Below are 18,612 nucleotides of genomic sequence, written 5' to 3' on the forward strand. Positions count from 1 at the left end.
TTGCGCCAATGGAAAACTTTATTGTACATATTTATTCGTGATCATTTCCTCGCTATCTTTATATAATAAACATGTAATTTGATTTGATTTGTAAATAGTGGGGCCGAGGGCCTAATTATTTTCACAATGATGCGTTTGAATTGAGATTGACAAGGGGTTTACATCTAATGTGATTCTTTTTCAATCCTAAGGAGAGGCAGGGTTCGCTTTCCTCTACTACAGAATGAATATGTTGCAAGAAGCGCAGCAAATTATAGACAAATGTCTCGGAACTTTGAAAGGAAATTTCTACAATAACGGATTTTCATGTATTGACCTGTAATATTTTATTTAATGAAACTGGTTACTGAAGACGTAAATTCTAGCAACCCTCCACTCGATTAATGAATGAGATATTCTAGTTTTTCTAGCTGATTATTTTCATTCGTGGTTACTGGTTAGTCTATGGAAGTGACGATGCAGAGACAATGATGAAAAATGTCAGATTTTTTACTTCATATTGAATCGGACATGGCACTCTGTCAATGGAGTGACCCTCTATTGACATTAAAATTACGTATACAGTGCAATATGAAACGATCGTATACCTAAATTGATTTTAGAATTATAAACCTTCGAATGGTTTTTATTATGCAACTGAAAACAAGATTTTAACTCCGAGTAAGATTATTGTAGGTTTGTTTCGATATTGTTACATCGTCTATACGCAACATCCCCCCTACTGAACTTCTGAACTACTAACTTTCCGACCTACTGCAATATCGGACCTACGCCAGCTGTTTAGTTTTTATATGAGGGTTAGGCTAGGTTAAGACAATTTCTGGGCGGAGCGCTGCGGCTAGGACAGGCTGCGGGCCGAGCGCCGCGGCTAAGAAAGGCTAGGGGGCCGGGCGTTGAGGCCACAAGTTCATTTAGCAGCTGTAAAACCACGTGTTTTGAAGGTCGGGTGTGTAGTATAGTGGATTTGTCGTAGGTCAAAATTGAAGTATAGCGGATTTGCTTAGGTCGAAAAGGACACCACCTTGTTATCACTGAAAAGGTTTTTAGTTGTGTATTGTTAGAAAGTGTTGAAGGGAAAAGAGTAACTTTTCTATGCGGGAATGCAGGACCCCTGGCACTAGCTGCAGTTATATATTCAGGGAGCGAACTAATTATAATCTTTTAGGAATATTTTTCTAGTTACATTTATCGAATTTAATGAAAATTTACACATAAACATTCTTTCAGGAATAAAGGGATTAAAGTAGTTATTTCAGGTGATCCTCCAGCGTGACAGTTAACTGTTGTTTAAATATGTAAAATCTGTGGACCATGAAAAAAATTTGTAATTTTTCGCTTATTTCTTGCTTCCCATGCACCCTTCCCGGAAGTTTGTATCCGGGTGATTATCTATATTTTTAGTTTATAGATTAACGAAGCATTGATAAATGTTGTTCCTGTCTATTTAATATACATATCCGGGATATTATGAATATTTTTAATTTTTATATTTGTGCATCTTTGATTAATTTGGTTTCAGTCGAAAATTATATCCGGGTTATAAAATGAATTTTAAAAAGTATTTATTTTATTTAGAAGTTAAAATTTTTGGCAAGGAAATTTTCTTAATGAAGTGGTATGAAAATTTTTTTTATCAAAGGGACTGTAAGCGTAGTTATAAGTGAACTTCCATGTAAAGAGGTGCATCCCTGATTCAGAACGATACCCTTTAAAAAACCTTTACGTAACGGATCAGCGTGATAACTGTTGAGTTCACACTATACGCAGCATAAAACGGGGTTTAGAACGATTCGACGGTTATTCAATAGGTTTACGTTTACACACGTGACATAGAGCTCTCTATTTTCGATGAAAAGTTTAAAGGGTACCGTTTTAATTCGAGCATTTTACCTTTTTGTATGGATGCAAACTTGAGATAATGCTTTCAGTCCCTTTAAGCCTAAAGAAAAACGTAAAAGACATTAACATTTGTTCTTATATAAATGTGTTTGCTACAGTTTTAGGGGAACAGAAGAAATCTCAGAAATATTTGAATTATCTTCTAGAAATGGTGGGGTTAGTCGACAACCAAGGAAAATTATTGTTTTTCCAAAAGATTTTGATTATTCTTAAAAACTGAGATTATAATGTTTGTTTTTCCATTAAAACATGGCTGCCTCAAAAAACAACCCAATCTAAAAGTTAAAACAATGCCAATCATAGATTACTGTGAGGCCCATAAAACTGTGGAATAGGAAGACGACTGACAAGTTGTTTGCGAGATACTAGTAAAACCAATTGCTTTATTATAGATAAAAAGTATTATAGATTGCCTTAATGTCGTCGTTCTGTTTCACAGTTTTACGGGTTCCACTGTATAACAATCCCAAACTTTTAATATGATTTATACAAATTCCAAATCAAAAAGGGAAGAATGAACATTTGTCAGAATTGCCTGATGAAATGCTGTATGGTAGGTCAGGATATCTGTTCTCATTGCTGTTTGTGAGGTATAAGTTTTCCTTATCTTTTAAGTTGGCTTAAATTAAAAGAATTCGCTTTATTTAAAAGAAAACATGAAAATATTTGAATTTCTATGAAAACCTATCGAAAATATATTTATTTTTAACTTACAAACTTGGCTGTTACTTTAAGCGACACTTAAGGCTCAGTAACATTTCGCCATATAACAATTCGCCATTTAACAATTCGCCATTTAACATTTTGCCATTTAATATTTTGCCATTTAAAATTTTGCCATTTAACATTTCGCCATTTAACATTTTGTCATTGAAGATTTCGCCATTGAACATTTCGCCATTTAACTTTCGCAATTTAACATCTCGCCATAAAACACTTCGCCATATAACAATTCTCCATTTAACGTTTTGCCATTTAACATTTCGCAATTTAACATTTCACCATTTAACATTTTGTCATTGAACATTTCGCCATTGAACATTTCGCCATTTAACATTTCGCCATTTAACATCTCGCCATAAAACATTTCGCCATATATCATTTCGCCATATAACATTTCGCCATATAACATTTCGCCATATAACATTTCGCCATATAACATTTCGTCATATAACATTTCGTCATAACATTTTGCCATATATCATTTCGCCATATATCGACTCGCCATATAACAACTCGCCTATATATTTATAAATTTATCGCTTTTGTGACAGAAAAATGACGATTTCTTGTTCACTACTATTCAGATGTAAGTTTTAATGGTACCATTGTGACTTAGGCACTTTCCTATTAGAGAGTCACTTAAAAATAAACTCGGAATGTTTCTAAAACCTTTTAAATAGGAAAGAGGTTGGAGCAACGTCGGTTCCTGACTGTTTAATTAGGAAGGTTGTAATCCTTATACTACGCTCAGGACAATATCTGTCTAGGGAAACTAGGTAGGCGCTCTTTAGTCTTCAGGGGTACATAGTTAATATTGTTTAGAGGTAGATTTTTTTCTTAAACTGGTGTTCAGTGTTTAGGAGTAGATTTTTTACTTAAACTGCTGTTCAGTGTTTATGAGTGGATTTTTTACTTAAACTGCTGTTCAGTGTTCAGGAGTAAATATTTTACTTAAACTGCTGTTCAGTGTTTAGAGGTATATATTTTACTCAAACTACTGTTCAGTGTTTATGAGTAGATATTTTACTGAATATCCCTATTTCCAAACAACTGTAATAGCGTGTATACAGTATAAAAAGTAAAAAGAAAGTATAAAAATTAAAATAAATACTCTCAATATTTATGAGAAAAAAGGCCAGACCTTAAGTATTCTGAGCTGGATAGTGAGATCAATGCTTGATTCTCTTCTCTTTGTTAATCTCAAGATTGATTTAATTTTAAGTTTGTATCCATTTAATGAGCGAACTCTCATTGTTCGGAATCCTGTGGGTATAGTTTAAAAAAAAGGGTAAAAGAGTTTAAATCTTTAGTGCACACATTGGATATTCAGATTAAGTTATCGGTAATAAGTATCCAATTCTAATGTTTTCAGCTCTGTTCAACTATCTTTCAGTGTATAAAATTACATTTTTGTGAAATGTCATTTTTTTTACTACAGATCCCGATGTCCTCTGATGTATGAGTGGCATGGTAAACGTTACTATGGAGCTGCTCATGGGTTGTCAGGGATATATACAGTCTTACTTCAATCCCAGGCACTCAACCCACAAGAACTAAGGTAGGACTACCGATATATTTAGTCCTTCTTCAATCCGAGACACTCGACCAACAAGAACTAAGGTAGGACTAGGATATATTTAGTCTTCCTCCAATCCCAGACACTCAACCAACAAGAACTAAGGTAGGACTAGGATATATTCAGTCCTTCTCCAATACCAGACACTCAACCAACAAGAACTAAGGTAGGACTAGGATATATTCAGTCCTTATCCAACCCCAGGCACTCAACCAACAAGACCATTCTCATCCTAATTTACTTGTTTCTCCTCTCATTCTGATCCTAATTTATTTGTTTCTAACATCTCATTTTCATCCTAATTTACCTATTTCTCCTCTCATTCTCATCCTAATTTACTTGTTTCACGTTCTGATCTTCTAGTATATACAGGGTGAGTCAAAAAAAAGTGTGATTTAGAGCGCCTGGTACAAAAGTGTAACTTTTTCTGTGCAACTCTTCTGTATGGCGTTTTTTCAATATTTTTTGAAAATTTTAAATTTTTTTTGGTACTCTTATGGTCCAAAAAAAATCCGCGAACCTTTTTTTTCTGTCAAAATCAAAAGTTTAGAAAAGCAAAAATGTGTATATGTTAATAATATTCTATAGTATATAGTATATAGTATATATATAGTATATAGTATTCTATAGTATATGTTAATTTCTATCGAAATTTAAAATTTAATAAAAATTGAATCACAGAAAATTGGCAAAATTGTAACAAAAAAATTCGCAATTTTCAGTTTTGGTCTAATTTTTAAGGAAAAGTTATTTGAATTCTCTAGTTCCTTTCTTCTTAGTATATACAAAAGTTAAAAAATATACGCTGCTCAATTGAAACTTGAAGAACCATTAAAAACAACTTTTCCTTTAAATTAGAACAGAACTGAAAATTGCGAATTTTCTTATTACAATTTTGCCAATTTTCTGTGATTCTGTGATTCAATCTTTATAAAATTTTAGATTTCGATAGAAATAATTTATATACACATTTTTGCTTTTCTAAACTTTTGATTTTGAGAGAAAAAAAGAATTCGCGGATTTTTTTTGGCAATTGGAAGTACCAAAAAAAAGTTAAAAAAATATTCAAAAAATATTATATAATCTCCATACAGGAGAGTTGCACGAAAAAAGGTTCACTTTTGCACCAGGCGCCGTAAATCACACTTTTTTTTGACTCACCCTGTATATGTATGTATGAAGGTAATTTTTCAAAGATAATTTAAAAGCAATGTAAGGACTTGTTATGCTGAAGAAGTTTAAACCCTCAAACATGAACACAAAGGACAAAGAATAAAAATTTCAACAAGAAAAATTGAATTTTGGTGTTTGTTTTTTCAAAAAGGGTTTTATTTTTCTTAAATGTTCTGTTTTTACGGATTCTTTTTCAAAAATTGTACGGATTTTTTTTCTTCAAAAATTAAACGGATTGTACGGATTTTTTTTTCTCAAAAATTGCACGGATTGTACGGATTTTTTTTAGAATTTTTCTGTATTAACAGTAACCAATTAAATGAAAAAATTAAATAATAAATTGTTAAAAAATAACTTAATTTAGGGAACTGGTAAAGCCAAGTATTGACTATTTGTTGGATAAAATGTTTCCTAGTGGTAACTTTCCGTCATCTCAGGTTACATTTTTATCCTTCTCCGGACTTATTGGGGTGATTGTTTTATTTATTACTAGCTGTAGTGCCCGGCGTAGCCCCTGGAATTAAACAAAACATTTAATTTTGAAGAAAAATTTTTTAATTAAAAAAAATATTAGATTTTTTTAGCTTTTTTACCCATGAGTTTACTAAAAAATTACAGCCTATTCGGTCTAGTCGTTTAGGCAGCTATATATGTGCTTTATCATATAGGCTTTCCTATATATTTGATTTCAAGTTTTCTTAAAGGAACTGAGACGTAATTTTAAATAAATTTTTACTTTTAAAGTTTTCATGTCCAATTCACAACAGTACCCTTTTTACCTTTGCTCCGTAATTTTCGTTGAAGTTAAAAATTGAGTGCCTTTGTCGTCGATTATCAGACTATCCAGAGATAACTTCAAGGATGTTCGGGGGGAGGAGCCAAAATTTAAGTATTTTTCGAAATGTTTTCTTGATCCATAAAATATGGCAGAGTGGGATTCCTGTAGTGTGCAATGCCCCGTAAAATTCCAAAACAGAGAGAGGGGGATTGAATTTTGTAGATCCAGAAAAATAATATCTGTGGGATGCCTGCGTAGAGACTGGCAGCTGGTGGGGTCTTAAATGTAAGACATGTGGCCACAGCGCTTGGCCCCCTAGTCTGTCCTAGCCGCAGCGTTCGGCCCAGAAAGTGTCTTAACCTAACCTAATCCTAAATAAATAATAATTTAATTATTTTTCTGGATCTACAAAATTCAATCCCTCGCTCTCTGTTTTGGAATTTTACGGGACATTGCAAACAACAGGAATCCAACTCTACCTACAAATATTGCTTGAATCTGAGATAGACAAGTCTATAGTGGAGGGTCACTCTAAATTCCGTCTACAGTCTCTTTAACAAATATATTTTAGGGAAATGATAATGATAAGTTGGTTCATTGGTGTCACGGAATACCGGGTAAAAAACCTCAAACTTGCTTTGCATAAAAATTCATTTTTAACATTCGTTACTGATTTTTTTGTTTAAAAAATACTACTCCTGTTTTCAGGTGAAATAGCTATAAATCTAATATCTATATTTATAGCAACCTTCTTTTTAATAATTGACAAGATTTTTGTTCTAAAATTTTATAACAATGTTTTGAAATTAAATGGACTTTAAAAAAAGTATTTAGGAGTCATATATCTTCTTCTTCTTGCATATGCTCAGTGGAAGGAGGAGAAATACATGAATGCGGCAATAAAAGGTTTTTAAACTTAAGAATTTTGTACAATTCTGCTTTTTGGAGACTTAGAGCTACTAAAGATAATGTGATTTTGAAATAAATTTAGTTTATTTTAAGAAATGAACTGAGTGCCTGAGAATTAAAACTTACATACAATGGTACACTATATAAAACTAAACATTTATGTGTTTATGCTTAAGACTTTTTTTTGGTGTCCTGAGGTCAAAACTATTCTGTTGTGACTCGGGAATCTTGGGATTAAGTGTTGTTCTTCATCTTGTACAGACCTATGGATTGATTAAGTGTTGATCTTCATCTTGTACAGACCTATGGATTGATTAAGTGTTGTTCTTCATCTTGTACAGACCTATGGATGGATTAAGTTCTTCTTTGATATCTCATTGTGATCATAACTTCAATTGAGGGATCAAGCAACGATCCTTAAATTTAGAAATTGCTCACATTAGATATCGAGAGCAAGTGTTCAAGATTATGATACGCCATTCAAAAATTCCCATCTCCCATCAATTTATTAGAGTTGTCTGTTATTGGAGACCACCAAATTTCAAATAAAAAAGGCATTTTTTATTTACTTTGTAAATCTTTTCATTTATTTGACTGTTATTGCTGCAATTTGTTTGATGTTCAAAACTTCAATAGTTACAAACTTTTAAGGAGGGGAATGTATTTGGGAGCGGGGGTTGTTAAGGAAGGGATCTGGACTATGCCACGGATCTGCTGGGAATGGATATGGATTAGTTCATCTGTATCAAGCAACACAGGACTGTCTAATCTCTTTATTTAATCTTTAGAAATTAATTAGACATTAATACAATTTAATAAATACTTTAAAGCCACCATATAAGCAAGACAAGTGATTTTTCTAAAGTTTGATTTTTAAGACTGTGTGGCCATCGTAGAAATCCACGTCATTTCTTATCCAAGGTTTTAAGGTTTAGTGACTCATGAGTCCCATGCGGTCGGAATTATTAAAAATAGCTTGATGTTGTTAAATCAAGTACGGATATTTAAACTACTTCTCAAGTGGGTCCAAGATTGGACTAGAAAACTAATTCTACCACATCTTATATCAATGGGCTCCTTTCCGTGTGTTTTTATGGATATTATTGGTTATTAAAAAGGGGATGGCGTAGATGTCATATTGGATGTAGGGTCGTAAGAGCTCATTAGAAGGTTAAACACTGGATTCGTTGCTGCTCCTGTTTTCCCTGTATTCCTAGCTTTCGTTTGATATTCATGAAGCCATAGTTAAAACATTTTCATTTTTGGAGGTCATTTAGGTCATTAGACGTCGTAAGAGGTCATTAGAAGTTCAAACACTGGATTTGTTGCTGCCACTGTATTCCCTGGTTTCCTAGCTTTCGTTTGATAAGCATAAAGCCATAGTTGAAATATTTTCTATTTGTGGAGGTCATAAGACGTCATTAAAATTCAATTTTATTTTATTTTAGAAATTTCGATCACTAATAAGCGTGCAGCCAAAAAATTGGAAGATTTGAACCAAAACTGAAGGCAGGGCTCCCCCCCCCCCCCTACATCAAATATGACATCTCCATCATCCTCTTTTCTTTATTATGATTTTTAGAGATTATTTATTTTTGTAACTGCTAAGGACACAAAATGGTTGTACAGAGCGGCCATGTTTGGATTGCACTGTTCACAGTTCAAGGAATATTTTCACAGATTAGCCGACTCTCCGCTATCTTTGTTTGAGGAAATAGATCCTTTTCATCCACTTTATTCATTTTTATCTTGAGTCTTTTTTCCACCGAGCCAGAATTGATATCGGTTCATAATACCCAACCCCCAGAAATTTATTAAATGTCGTCGGAGAATTATTTCAAACTCAAATCTATTTATGAATTATCAGGTGTTTACTTTTCAAGAACGCCCATTTAAATTCAACAAACCAACAAAAACTTTTTTCTGGTCTGATCAAAGGAACTAAATGTTTTAGGGACTGGCTGGAACAGTTCATTATTTGTTTCAACTGAAAAATCCTGAGTCAGCAAAGTTTCCCGGATTTTTGGTTTAAGATATTTTCACGGATTTCAGAAAAATGAAGATCCTGGTAGAATGGGTGAAAAGTATGAGTATAGTTACACTGCTCAGTTTGGGAACTCTTCTCAGGGTTATATTAATAGGTAATTATTGATTGAACTTCACGTAAAACAATTAAAGGTTACATTTTTTTAAATAAGGTTTAGATTTGTTACACAAAGTCATGCATTTTATAAATTTTTTAATTAAATCCATATTTGTTTCAAAAAATGCACATAACAAATTAAAATTACGATAATTCATGGATGGCATTTTTTATTATAAATAAATTGAATAAATCTCGAAAAGGCGCTTCACTTTTTTAAAACATAATAAAGTTTTTTCCTTGAAAAGTTACGTTCATTATTAAGAAGATCTCGAGTGATCCTTTAATTTAAAGACTGAATGCGTTTTTTCACGTGACCTTTTTCTGATCAACAAAAAGTTTACAAGTATTAAACTATAATTCCAAGTTTTCTTTAATAGAAATGCGCAAGTAACTCTTGTAGAGAAATCACAGTTGAAAATAATCTGTTTTTTTTAAATTTTAAACATTGATATGATTAAGAATTTGTATTTGAAAAAACCTTCAAATTAAAGTTTGAATGCATTTTTGTAAAAAATCCTAATCTATTTTAAAAACTTTATATTGACTTAATTTTCCGCTTATTCTCTACTATAGGATACAGTCAGTACCATGATAGCACAAGTGAAGTGAAATATACAGACATTGATTACACAGTGTTCACAGATGCGGCAAGGTAGGTGGTTTGTACCCTTAAGAAACTGTAGAAATGAGTGATTTTTCAAAGTCGAGGATTTCCATATTGCTACTTAGATAAAGGTTATTTGGGTTCCCTTCTGAATTATCTATTTCTTTTATTTGAAGGTCACATCGAGAATTCCTTTACGAGGAAAAATGAAGGAAATATTTTATTAAAAACTAGCTGAAGGGCCCGGCGTTGCCCGTGGAAAAAATCTAAAAAAAGAAAAAATATTTTGATTTTTTCAGCCTATAACACATGAGTGTCCACAAAAAATTTCAGCGCAATCAGCCAGCCGTTCGGCCGGCTATACGCAATATATATATATATATAAATACGAATGTCTTGTTTTATTATATAGATTAATTTTCTTTTGTATACGTAGGCATGTGAATGAGGGTCGGTCACCATTTGAAAGACACACCTACAGATATTCTCCTATAATAGGTAATAAGATTTTTAAATTGAAAAAAATATTTTAGTTTGTTTTACTGTTATATGTTTTTTTTTCATTTGAGACTTAAAGGTTTATGGTAATTTGAAATTTTAAAAGTATTTTAGCTTAAGTATTATTGTACCCCCTCCCCACCCCTCAAAAACTCTCATTATTTGTTTGAATTTATACCTCTGTATTCTTGCAAGTGCATGGCAAATAGATGAAAATGTTCTATAGATCATTCTTATTTTGTAACAAAAAAAGTAGAAAATAAAGAGTTGGAGGACTTTAAAATCCTTAATAAGATAGAATTGTGTGAATATTTCCTAGTTCCCCCAAATACAAAAATTGGGAATATTTCCCAGTTCCCCAAAATACAAAAAATGGGAATATTTCCCAGTTCCCCAAAATACAAAAATTGGGAATATTTCCCAGTTCCCCAAAATACAAAAAATGGGAATATTTCCCAGATCCCCAAATTACCAAAAATGGGAATATTTCCCAGTTCCCCAAAACACAAAAAATGGGAATATTTCCCAGTTCCCCAAAATACAAAAAATGGAATATTTCCCAGTTCTCCCAATAACAAAGTATGGAAATATTTCCCAGTTCTCCCAATAACAAAAAAATGGGAATATTTACCAGTTCTCCCAATAACAAAAAATGGGAATATTTCCCAGTTCTCCCAATAACAAAATATGGAAATATTTCCCAGTACTCCCAATAACAAAATATGGAAATATTTCCCAGTTCTCCCAATAACAAAAAAATGGGAATATTTCCCTGTTCTCCCAATAACAAAAAATGGGAATATTTCCCTGTTCTCCCAATAACAAAATATGGAAATAGTTCCCAGTTCTCCCAATAACAAAATATGAAAATATTTCCCAGTTCTCCCAATAACAAAAAATTGGATTATTTCCCAGTTCTCCCAATAACAGAATATGAAAATATTTCCCAGTTCTCCCATTAACAAAATATGTGAATATTTCCCTGTTCTCCCAATGACAAAAATGGGAATATTTCCCAGTTCTCCCAATAACAAAAAAATGGGAATATTTCCCAGTTCTCCCAATAAAAAAAAATTGGAATATTTCCCAGTTCCCCTAATTACAAAAATAGTTCCATATCAGGTTTTAACATTTTAATTTAATTGGTGATTTATTTCTCGAAGATTTTTTCATTTCAATGACTTTTAAGCTTGAAGGGCTGTGTTTGAAAACCTACAAAAATGAAATGTTCTGTATTTAGCGTACCTGCTCACCCCGAACATATTTCTGAGCCCTGTCTTTGGGAAGCTTATATTTGTCGTCTTCGATATCCTCAGCGGGTTCCTCATATTCGCGGTTGTAAGGTAACCATGGAGAAATAAAGGGGTAGGGGGCGGGGGGTAATGAACAATAACACCAGAATGACCTCCTCAACCATCTAAGTATATTTAGGAAAATTTTGACCTTTTTGTTCATTATTCCAGCAATTAAATATTAAAAAACATAATTGATAAGATCAATGAAATGGTAATATTAAGAGAAATGGTATTCCTTATAGAAATAGAAATGCAGGAAGTTATAAAGTTACATAAATCTGCATATCCTAGTTCTTAGTTTTTCTTACATTATAAAGATGTACTACTTTTTTATACAAATACAAAAATGATGAAAATGTTAAAATTTATTAGTCTTTTCTCATTTAAATCTTTAAATCCCATCAATTTACGCACTAAAATTTATTTTTTAATGATATCAATGAAACTCATAATACACCCAACTAAAGCCATGATAGAAATATTTTTATTTTTTTATTTAGACAACAGATTGGAATTGATGAAGGGACAGCAAGATTATCGGCTGCAGCTTGGATTTTCAATCCCTTGGTAAGTACTGTAATATTCAGTAGTATTTTATTCATTCATTCATAGGATGAATGAATGAATGAATAAATGAATGAATGAATTTTATTCATTGATTGATGGATTGATTGATTGATAGATTGTTTGAACGTACATGGATTAAAGGATTCAGGATTGATGGAGTAATAAAAAATAAATTAAACTGAGTCAAACTGAAATTTACTAATCGACAAACGAACTAATTGATTGGATGGTTGATTGATTGATTGATTTTGATTGGCTGATTTTCCAGGTAATGAATGTTTCTACCCGTGGCTCTGCTGAATCTATAATTGTAGCTCTGGTACTGCTTACAGTATTCTTCTATAACGAGGTATTCAACTGGTAGATAGTATGTACACAATAGACTATTCACATTGTAAAGTTACCACTGACCACTGGTATACACTTTACTGTTCAATGAACAGTATTAACTGTGATTACTATTATTAAAAACAAGTTTTGTCCACTTTTTGTTTGTTTTTCGATACCGTTACACCGTATTTTCTGTGTGGTGCATTCTATATTTATGTTTAGAAACAGTTTAAACCTGTATGTTAACAGGAACACTCGTTACTGTACAAGATATAGTTTACAATACTTTTATTTCAACAAGTTTTGATCTGTGTGGGTTATTATTTGTTTTTGTTGCCTGCATTCTGTAGATTTGTTTAGAAACTGTATGTTCTGTGTGAACTATTCTATGTTTATGTTTAGAAACTGTATGTTCTGTGTGAATTATTCTATATTTATGTTTAGAAACTGTATGTTCTGTGTGGACTATTCTCTATTTATGTTTAGAAACTGTATGTTCTGTTTAAACTATTCTATATTTATGTTTAGAAACTGTATGTTATGTGTGGACTATTCTATATTTATGTTTAGAAACTGTATGTTCTGTGTGGACTATTCTATATCTATGTTTAGAAAATGTATGTTCTGTGTGGATTATTCTATAATTATGTTTAGAAACGGTATGTTATGTGTGAACTATTCTATGTTTATGTTTAGAAACTGTATGTTCTGTGTGAACTATTCTATATTTATGTTTAGAAAATGTATGTTCTGTGTGGATTATTCTATATTTATGTTTAGAAACTGTATGTTATGTGTGGACTATTCTATATTTATGTTTAGAAACTGTATGTTCTGTGTGGACTATTCTATATTTATGTTTAGAAACTGTATGTTCTGTGTGGATTATTCTACGGTCTGGCAATTCATATGAAAATTTATCCAATTATTTATTGCTTAGCTCTCTACGCTCCTCTCACAGACAAATCAGGTAAAAACTTCTAGAGTTTTCCCATTTTTTCTTTATCTAGTTTTATTGGTTTTATGTGAACTTAGGTTTTCTTCCATTGGAACTTATCAAACTGTGAAATCGGAAGACGACTGTTAGAATCATTTTTTGATTACAAATAGTAAATGGTAAATTATTAGCTGCATCATCAAATGCGCTCAAGACTTCTTAAATGTCGTCTTCCTATTCCACAGTATCTCAAGTGGAATTTAGAACAGTATAGTTTATCTTCAAATAAGGCCTACTGCTTAAAATCAGCTGATCTGGCCAGCTGCTATCCAAACAACCTAGGTAGGAGAGGGGAGGATTGCCAACCACATTATTTCTACATCCGAGCCACAAAACCTTCAATTACTCTTCGAAACTAACTGCACATGCTCGATTTCTCACCCAAGCAATATTTGTCTATTTTATTTTGAACACTAGCCCGTTTATTTAATCCGGCTTTGTAGAAACATACAAATACATCGAATTGCATTCGACTATTGTAGGTTGTAGTGTATGAATGAGTAGTTTAAAATTCAATAGCTTAGTTACGATCTGAGTGGAAAAATGCAACTATTTGAATTTGTATGGATACTACGCTCTTGGGTTTTAGACATTTTTAAACATTTCTCCTCATAGACGTAACAGATAGAAGTAAAATTGGTAGCGATAAAGATCGAATTAAATTCGATATCAGCCTATCCCCCTTTCATTTTTGCGAACACTCCCTTTAATGGCTGATCTTTCTTGCACCAATCGCCTCTCCTTATCATGTTTTTTTTCGATACATCTGTTACAGAAACATTTTTGCTTGGTAACTAGTGATTATCTAACCAAGAATGATATTTTAACAGAGTTAATTGGATTCGTTAATATTTTCTAGAATAAAAAGCGACCACTTAAAAAATATGCATTATTAGGAATCAGTTAAAGGGATTTTCGACGTATTTTTAAGTGGCCCTATTTTTGAGTTTTGTTAACAATGTTTTGGTATTTTTTATGTATTTACTCAGACTTAAGATTGCACTTACTTTTTTAAAAGGCAATAAATTTATACACGGCTATAGTACGATGTTAAATTTCAGCTCTCAGGAACAGAAGCCTATAAAAGGAAATTTGTTTTAGGGTCCACCCTCAATTTAATTTTATTTGTTACAGTACTTACACTTTCTTGTTTGGTCTTTGAACTCACACATGCAACATATTTTTATCAATAAAATTTAAATAATCTGGTTTTTTCCAGGATTGTTTTCTGTTTTTCATCTTACCAAGCCTAGACTCAGGTAAAATATTTTTTTGAGATAAACTTCTAAAAAAAATTAATGTGGTTGTGTTATCATTATTTTTTAATTTTTAATAAATCATTCAGACTTATTTATTATTTATTTGATATTTAGAAATTTATTTGTTATCTATTTTTAGATTGGTATTGAGCACTGTGGTCACTCTCATCTTTTTTACTGGATTGTTTTACCACATATACGGAGATATTTTCATTAATGAGGCATACCTTTACCACATTACTAGGTAACCTTAACCACATATACGGAGATCTTTATCTCATCACTAGGTTATCTTAACCGCATATAGATAGATATTTTCATTAATAAGGCATACCTTTAACACATTACTAGGTAACCTTTACCACATATACGGAGATATTTTCATTAATGATGCATACCTTTACCACATTACTAGGTAACCTTTACCACATATACGGAGATATTTTCATGAATGAGGCATACCTATACCACATTACTATGTAACCTTTACCACATATACGGAGATATTTTCATTAATGAGGCATACGTTTACCATATTACTTGGTAACCGTTACCACATATACGGAGATATTTTCATTAATGAGGCATACCTTTACCACATTACTAGGTAACCTTTACCACATATACGGAGATATTTTCATCAATGAGGCATACTGTTACCACATAACTAGGTAACCCTAACAACATATACGGAGATCTTTACCTCTTCACTAGGTTATCTTTACTGCATATAGAGAGATATTTTCATTAATAAGGCATACCTTTACCACATTACTTGATAACCTTTACCACATTACTAGGGAATCTTTACAGCATTAATATAGGAAACCTTTTACCACATTACACAACCTTTACCACATTACTAGGTAAACTTTACCACATTGCCACTTACGAGGTAACCTTTACCGCATACTGGGTAACATATTACCGTATTACCAGGAAACCTTTACCACATTACTAAGTATCATTACCACATTACTAAGTATCATTATCACATTACTAAGTATCATTACCACATTACTAGGTAATATGTATCCTTTACCACATATACAGAGATATATTCATTAATTAGGCATATGTTTACCACATTATAAACTAGTTAACCTTTTACCACATACATACGTTTTGTATCACTTATCTCAAAGTGTACTTCTGGGGTCACCAACATTTCAAAGTAAAAGATCATTAATATTTTTTAATTTGTGAATGTTAGGATACAAATATACTTCTGGGGTCACTAACATTTCAAAGTAAAAGATTATTAATATTTTTTAATTTGTGAATGTTAGGATACAAATATATTTCTGGTAACATTTTTAATAATAAAGATTGGGAATATTTTTTAATTTGTGAATGTTAGGATACAAATATACTTCTGGGGTCACTAACATTTCAAAGTAAAAGATTATTAATATTTTTTAATTTTTGAATGTTAGGATACTAATATATTTCTGGGAACATTTTTAATTATAAAGAGTGGAAATTTTGTTTACAGAATAGATATATATTTTTAAATGATAAGTGCTTTATAAACTGATGAGGTCTAATTATAGGAAGGATATCAGACACAACTTCTCAGTCTACTTCTACATGCTCTACCTCACCGTAGAGTTCGATGACATAGGGACATCCACATTTCATTTTTATTCAAATATAAAGGAATAAGGAGTTTTTTCTTTAGGATAATTTTTACCAAATTTTTTTTTATTTTCCTTAAAAAGGGAATAATGTTTCAAGAAAACATGCACCTTAACATAGATACCTTCAAAGATTTGAATTATTGATTCTTTTTCTAAAAACATCAATAAAACTATGTTACCAAAATCAGCATAAGATCATGGCTATTGTATGCAGTGCTTAAGATCCTGGATCCGCACTGGAAAAAAATGGATCCGGATCCAGGTTATTTCCATAAGATTACTGAATTTTTTTAACAAAGTAAAATTTTCAAATTTTTTTCTTATTTTTTTTCCCGCTTATTCTTATTCAGAAATCAGGAAATTTTTATAATTTACTTTTTTCATTAGTTCAGATTTGGGCTTTTAGAGTAAATTTTTTTCTTCAATATTTTGTTGATATTTTGCCCTTTGGATCCGGATCCGTGGATCCGCATATTTTTGCGGATTCGGATCCGGATCCAGGAAGCCAAAATCTTCCGGATCCTAAGCACTGATCGTATGTATGTATGTCATTGGGACAGTAACCGTAATTTCGAGTGGTCCACCATGCAAATATGGCAATGCCTGATATACAATGGTACTCTTAAACCTTTATCTAATTAATACTGTGGAAGATTTTGTCGTTTTTCTAGGTTTGAAAGTGTTCAAATCTGATATTTACTTTATGTTTTCTTGCAGTAGAAATTCGCTAGTCACTTTTGTAGAGAACCCCACAATTGAAAATAATCAGTTTTCAAAATTATAAACATAAATTTCTTATTAATATTTGAGCATACAAAGGTTTTGAGGGTACTGTTGCATGGAGGGTTACTTGAACTTGCGCTTACAGTCCCTTTAATTCTTAAAACGTCTTCAAACCGTACATCAATATTTTATAAACTAATTATGAGTTGTTTAGATATCCAATCTAATTCTTCTATTTTACAATAATTTTTGTGATGTCCAGGCCTAAATATTTTAACATTTCTGCCACAAGTTATTCTGCTTCTAGCTCTAGTCTACAGGAAAATATTTATTCTAATCAAGAGTACTATGATACGCACTATACAGGGTGTCTCACGAAACTTGACAGCAGTAAGACGAATTAAAAATTCTCTTGGGATTTCCAAAATGTGGTCTGCCTCTGTTGTGCTTTCAATATAACCGGAAATTTTAAGAAGTTCTTTCAGATTTAAACTTAAAAAACAAAACCTAAAATTTTCAAAAAGCTTACAAAATTATTTTTATCTCCGGCAAATTAAAGGCACAAAAAAGGCAGGCCACAATTTAAAAATTCCAGGACTAGAAAAATCATACATATTTAAGTAGGTTTAGGAATGAAATGCTGCCAAGGGACAGTTCACGTAATTCTAACTTTTTTTAAATTCATTTTTCTCATAAATGCATGGTACTATATCTTCTTCCCACATTTATTGCTAATTACTGCGATCTTTTTTATGTTTTTGTGCAAAATTGTCACAGATTTACATTCTATATATATATATAGTCGATTGATTGATAGTTTAATGTGTATGGCATTTAAGCTGCGTTAATAATCACTTTAATAATCACTTTAATATTAAAGGTTTAAACCAAATTATGTTCACAAAATGTTTTGGGTGCGGTAGGGGTTGGGGGGGGGCATAGAGAATAGAATATATATTAGAGAGGAATTTAAAGAATCTCTCGGTATGATTTTTTTTCAGTCCCTTTCAGCCTGAAAGGGAGTTCAAAGTGTACAAATCATGTAAATATTAACAAATTATATGCAGTAGAGTACATTAATACAGTATGTTCCCTAGACTATTCATTTCAATTTCGAAATTTTAAAGCTGTTAAATAAACTTAATAATGAATAAGGTGAATAAAAACCATAATTTGATTTATAGTTATAACGGAAAATCATCGTTTGTAAAGTGAAAGGATTCATGTCAGGTTCCCTTTCTAGATCTTTATTATATTTATTATTTTTTTCGGTTTAAAATTACTAATTAGGCTAAACCGTCTCTACTACAATTTTTCATCTTTTTTAAAGCATTTAAAAAGAAATAAATGTCGGATTGAAACGATCTTGTTAACGTTTTTTTTTTATTTTCGGAGATATGATCCTCTTAAAATTATAAATAATAATCGATTTCGGGGTTAGTCATAAATCATAATTGGCAATTGACTAAAGTTAGAATTTTATCCTAAAAAGATA

General features: G+C 31.7%; 2 protein-coding genes across 5 annotated transcripts in view; both read left to right on the forward strand.

Moving 5' to 3' along the window:
- Positions 1 to 9,115, forward strand: LOC111710142 (lanC-like protein 2). 4 transcript variants are annotated; one of them, XM_023484185.1, is made up of 12 exons: positions 1 to 281; positions 1,074 to 1,139; positions 1,998 to 2,072; positions 2,429 to 2,489; positions 3,303 to 3,398; positions 4,061 to 4,180; positions 5,736 to 5,808; positions 6,721 to 6,766; positions 6,984 to 7,055; positions 7,710 to 7,816; positions 8,668 to 8,769; positions 9,013 to 9,115. In XM_023484185.1, the coding sequence occupies exons 1-12, from the start codon at positions 224 to 226 to the stop codon at positions 9,088 to 9,090; spliced, it is 954 nt and encodes a 317-aa protein (XP_023339953.1). In that variant the 5' UTR covers positions 1 to 223; the 3' UTR covers positions 9,091 to 9,115. The 4 variants fall into 4 exon arrangements, with proteins under 4 accessions (XP_023339953.1, XP_023339954.1, XP_023339955.1 ...); XM_023484184.1 differs by having other exon boundaries at positions 23 to 281; positions 1,062 to 1,139; XM_023484186.1 differs by lacking the exon at positions 6,984 to 7,055 and having other exon boundaries at positions 14 to 281; positions 1,062 to 1,139.
- Positions 9,111 to 18,612, forward strand: part of LOC111710146 (GPI mannosyltransferase 1) — a 12,925-nt gene continuing 3,423 nt past the window's right edge. The window contains exons 1-11 of the mRNA XM_023484192.1: positions 9,111 to 9,199; positions 9,778 to 9,856; positions 10,245 to 10,306; positions 11,547 to 11,649; positions 12,102 to 12,168; positions 12,437 to 12,517; positions 13,363 to 13,468; positions 14,715 to 14,754; positions 14,894 to 14,998; positions 16,308 to 16,378; positions 17,380 to 17,569. Of these exons, the coding sequence (XP_023339960.1) occupies positions 9,115 to 9,199; positions 9,778 to 9,856; positions 10,245 to 10,306; positions 11,547 to 11,649; positions 12,102 to 12,168; positions 12,437 to 12,517; positions 13,363 to 13,468; positions 14,715 to 14,754; positions 14,894 to 14,998; positions 16,308 to 16,378; positions 17,380 to 17,569 (989 nt within the window). The 5' untranslated portion in view covers positions 9,111 to 9,114. The remainder of the gene's footprint in view (positions 9,200 to 9,777; positions 9,857 to 10,244; positions 10,307 to 11,546; positions 11,650 to 12,101; positions 12,169 to 12,436; positions 12,518 to 13,362; positions 13,469 to 14,714; positions 14,755 to 14,893; positions 14,999 to 16,307; positions 16,379 to 17,379; positions 17,570 to 18,612) is intronic.

This window comes from Eurytemora carolleeae, unplaced genomic scaffold (assembly GCF_000591075.1).
Source record: "Eurytemora carolleeae unplaced genomic scaffold, Eaff_2.0 scaffold731, whole genome shotgun sequence".
Classification (NCBI taxonomy): domain Eukaryota; kingdom Metazoa; phylum Arthropoda; class Copepoda; order Calanoida; family Temoridae; genus Eurytemora; species Eurytemora carolleeae.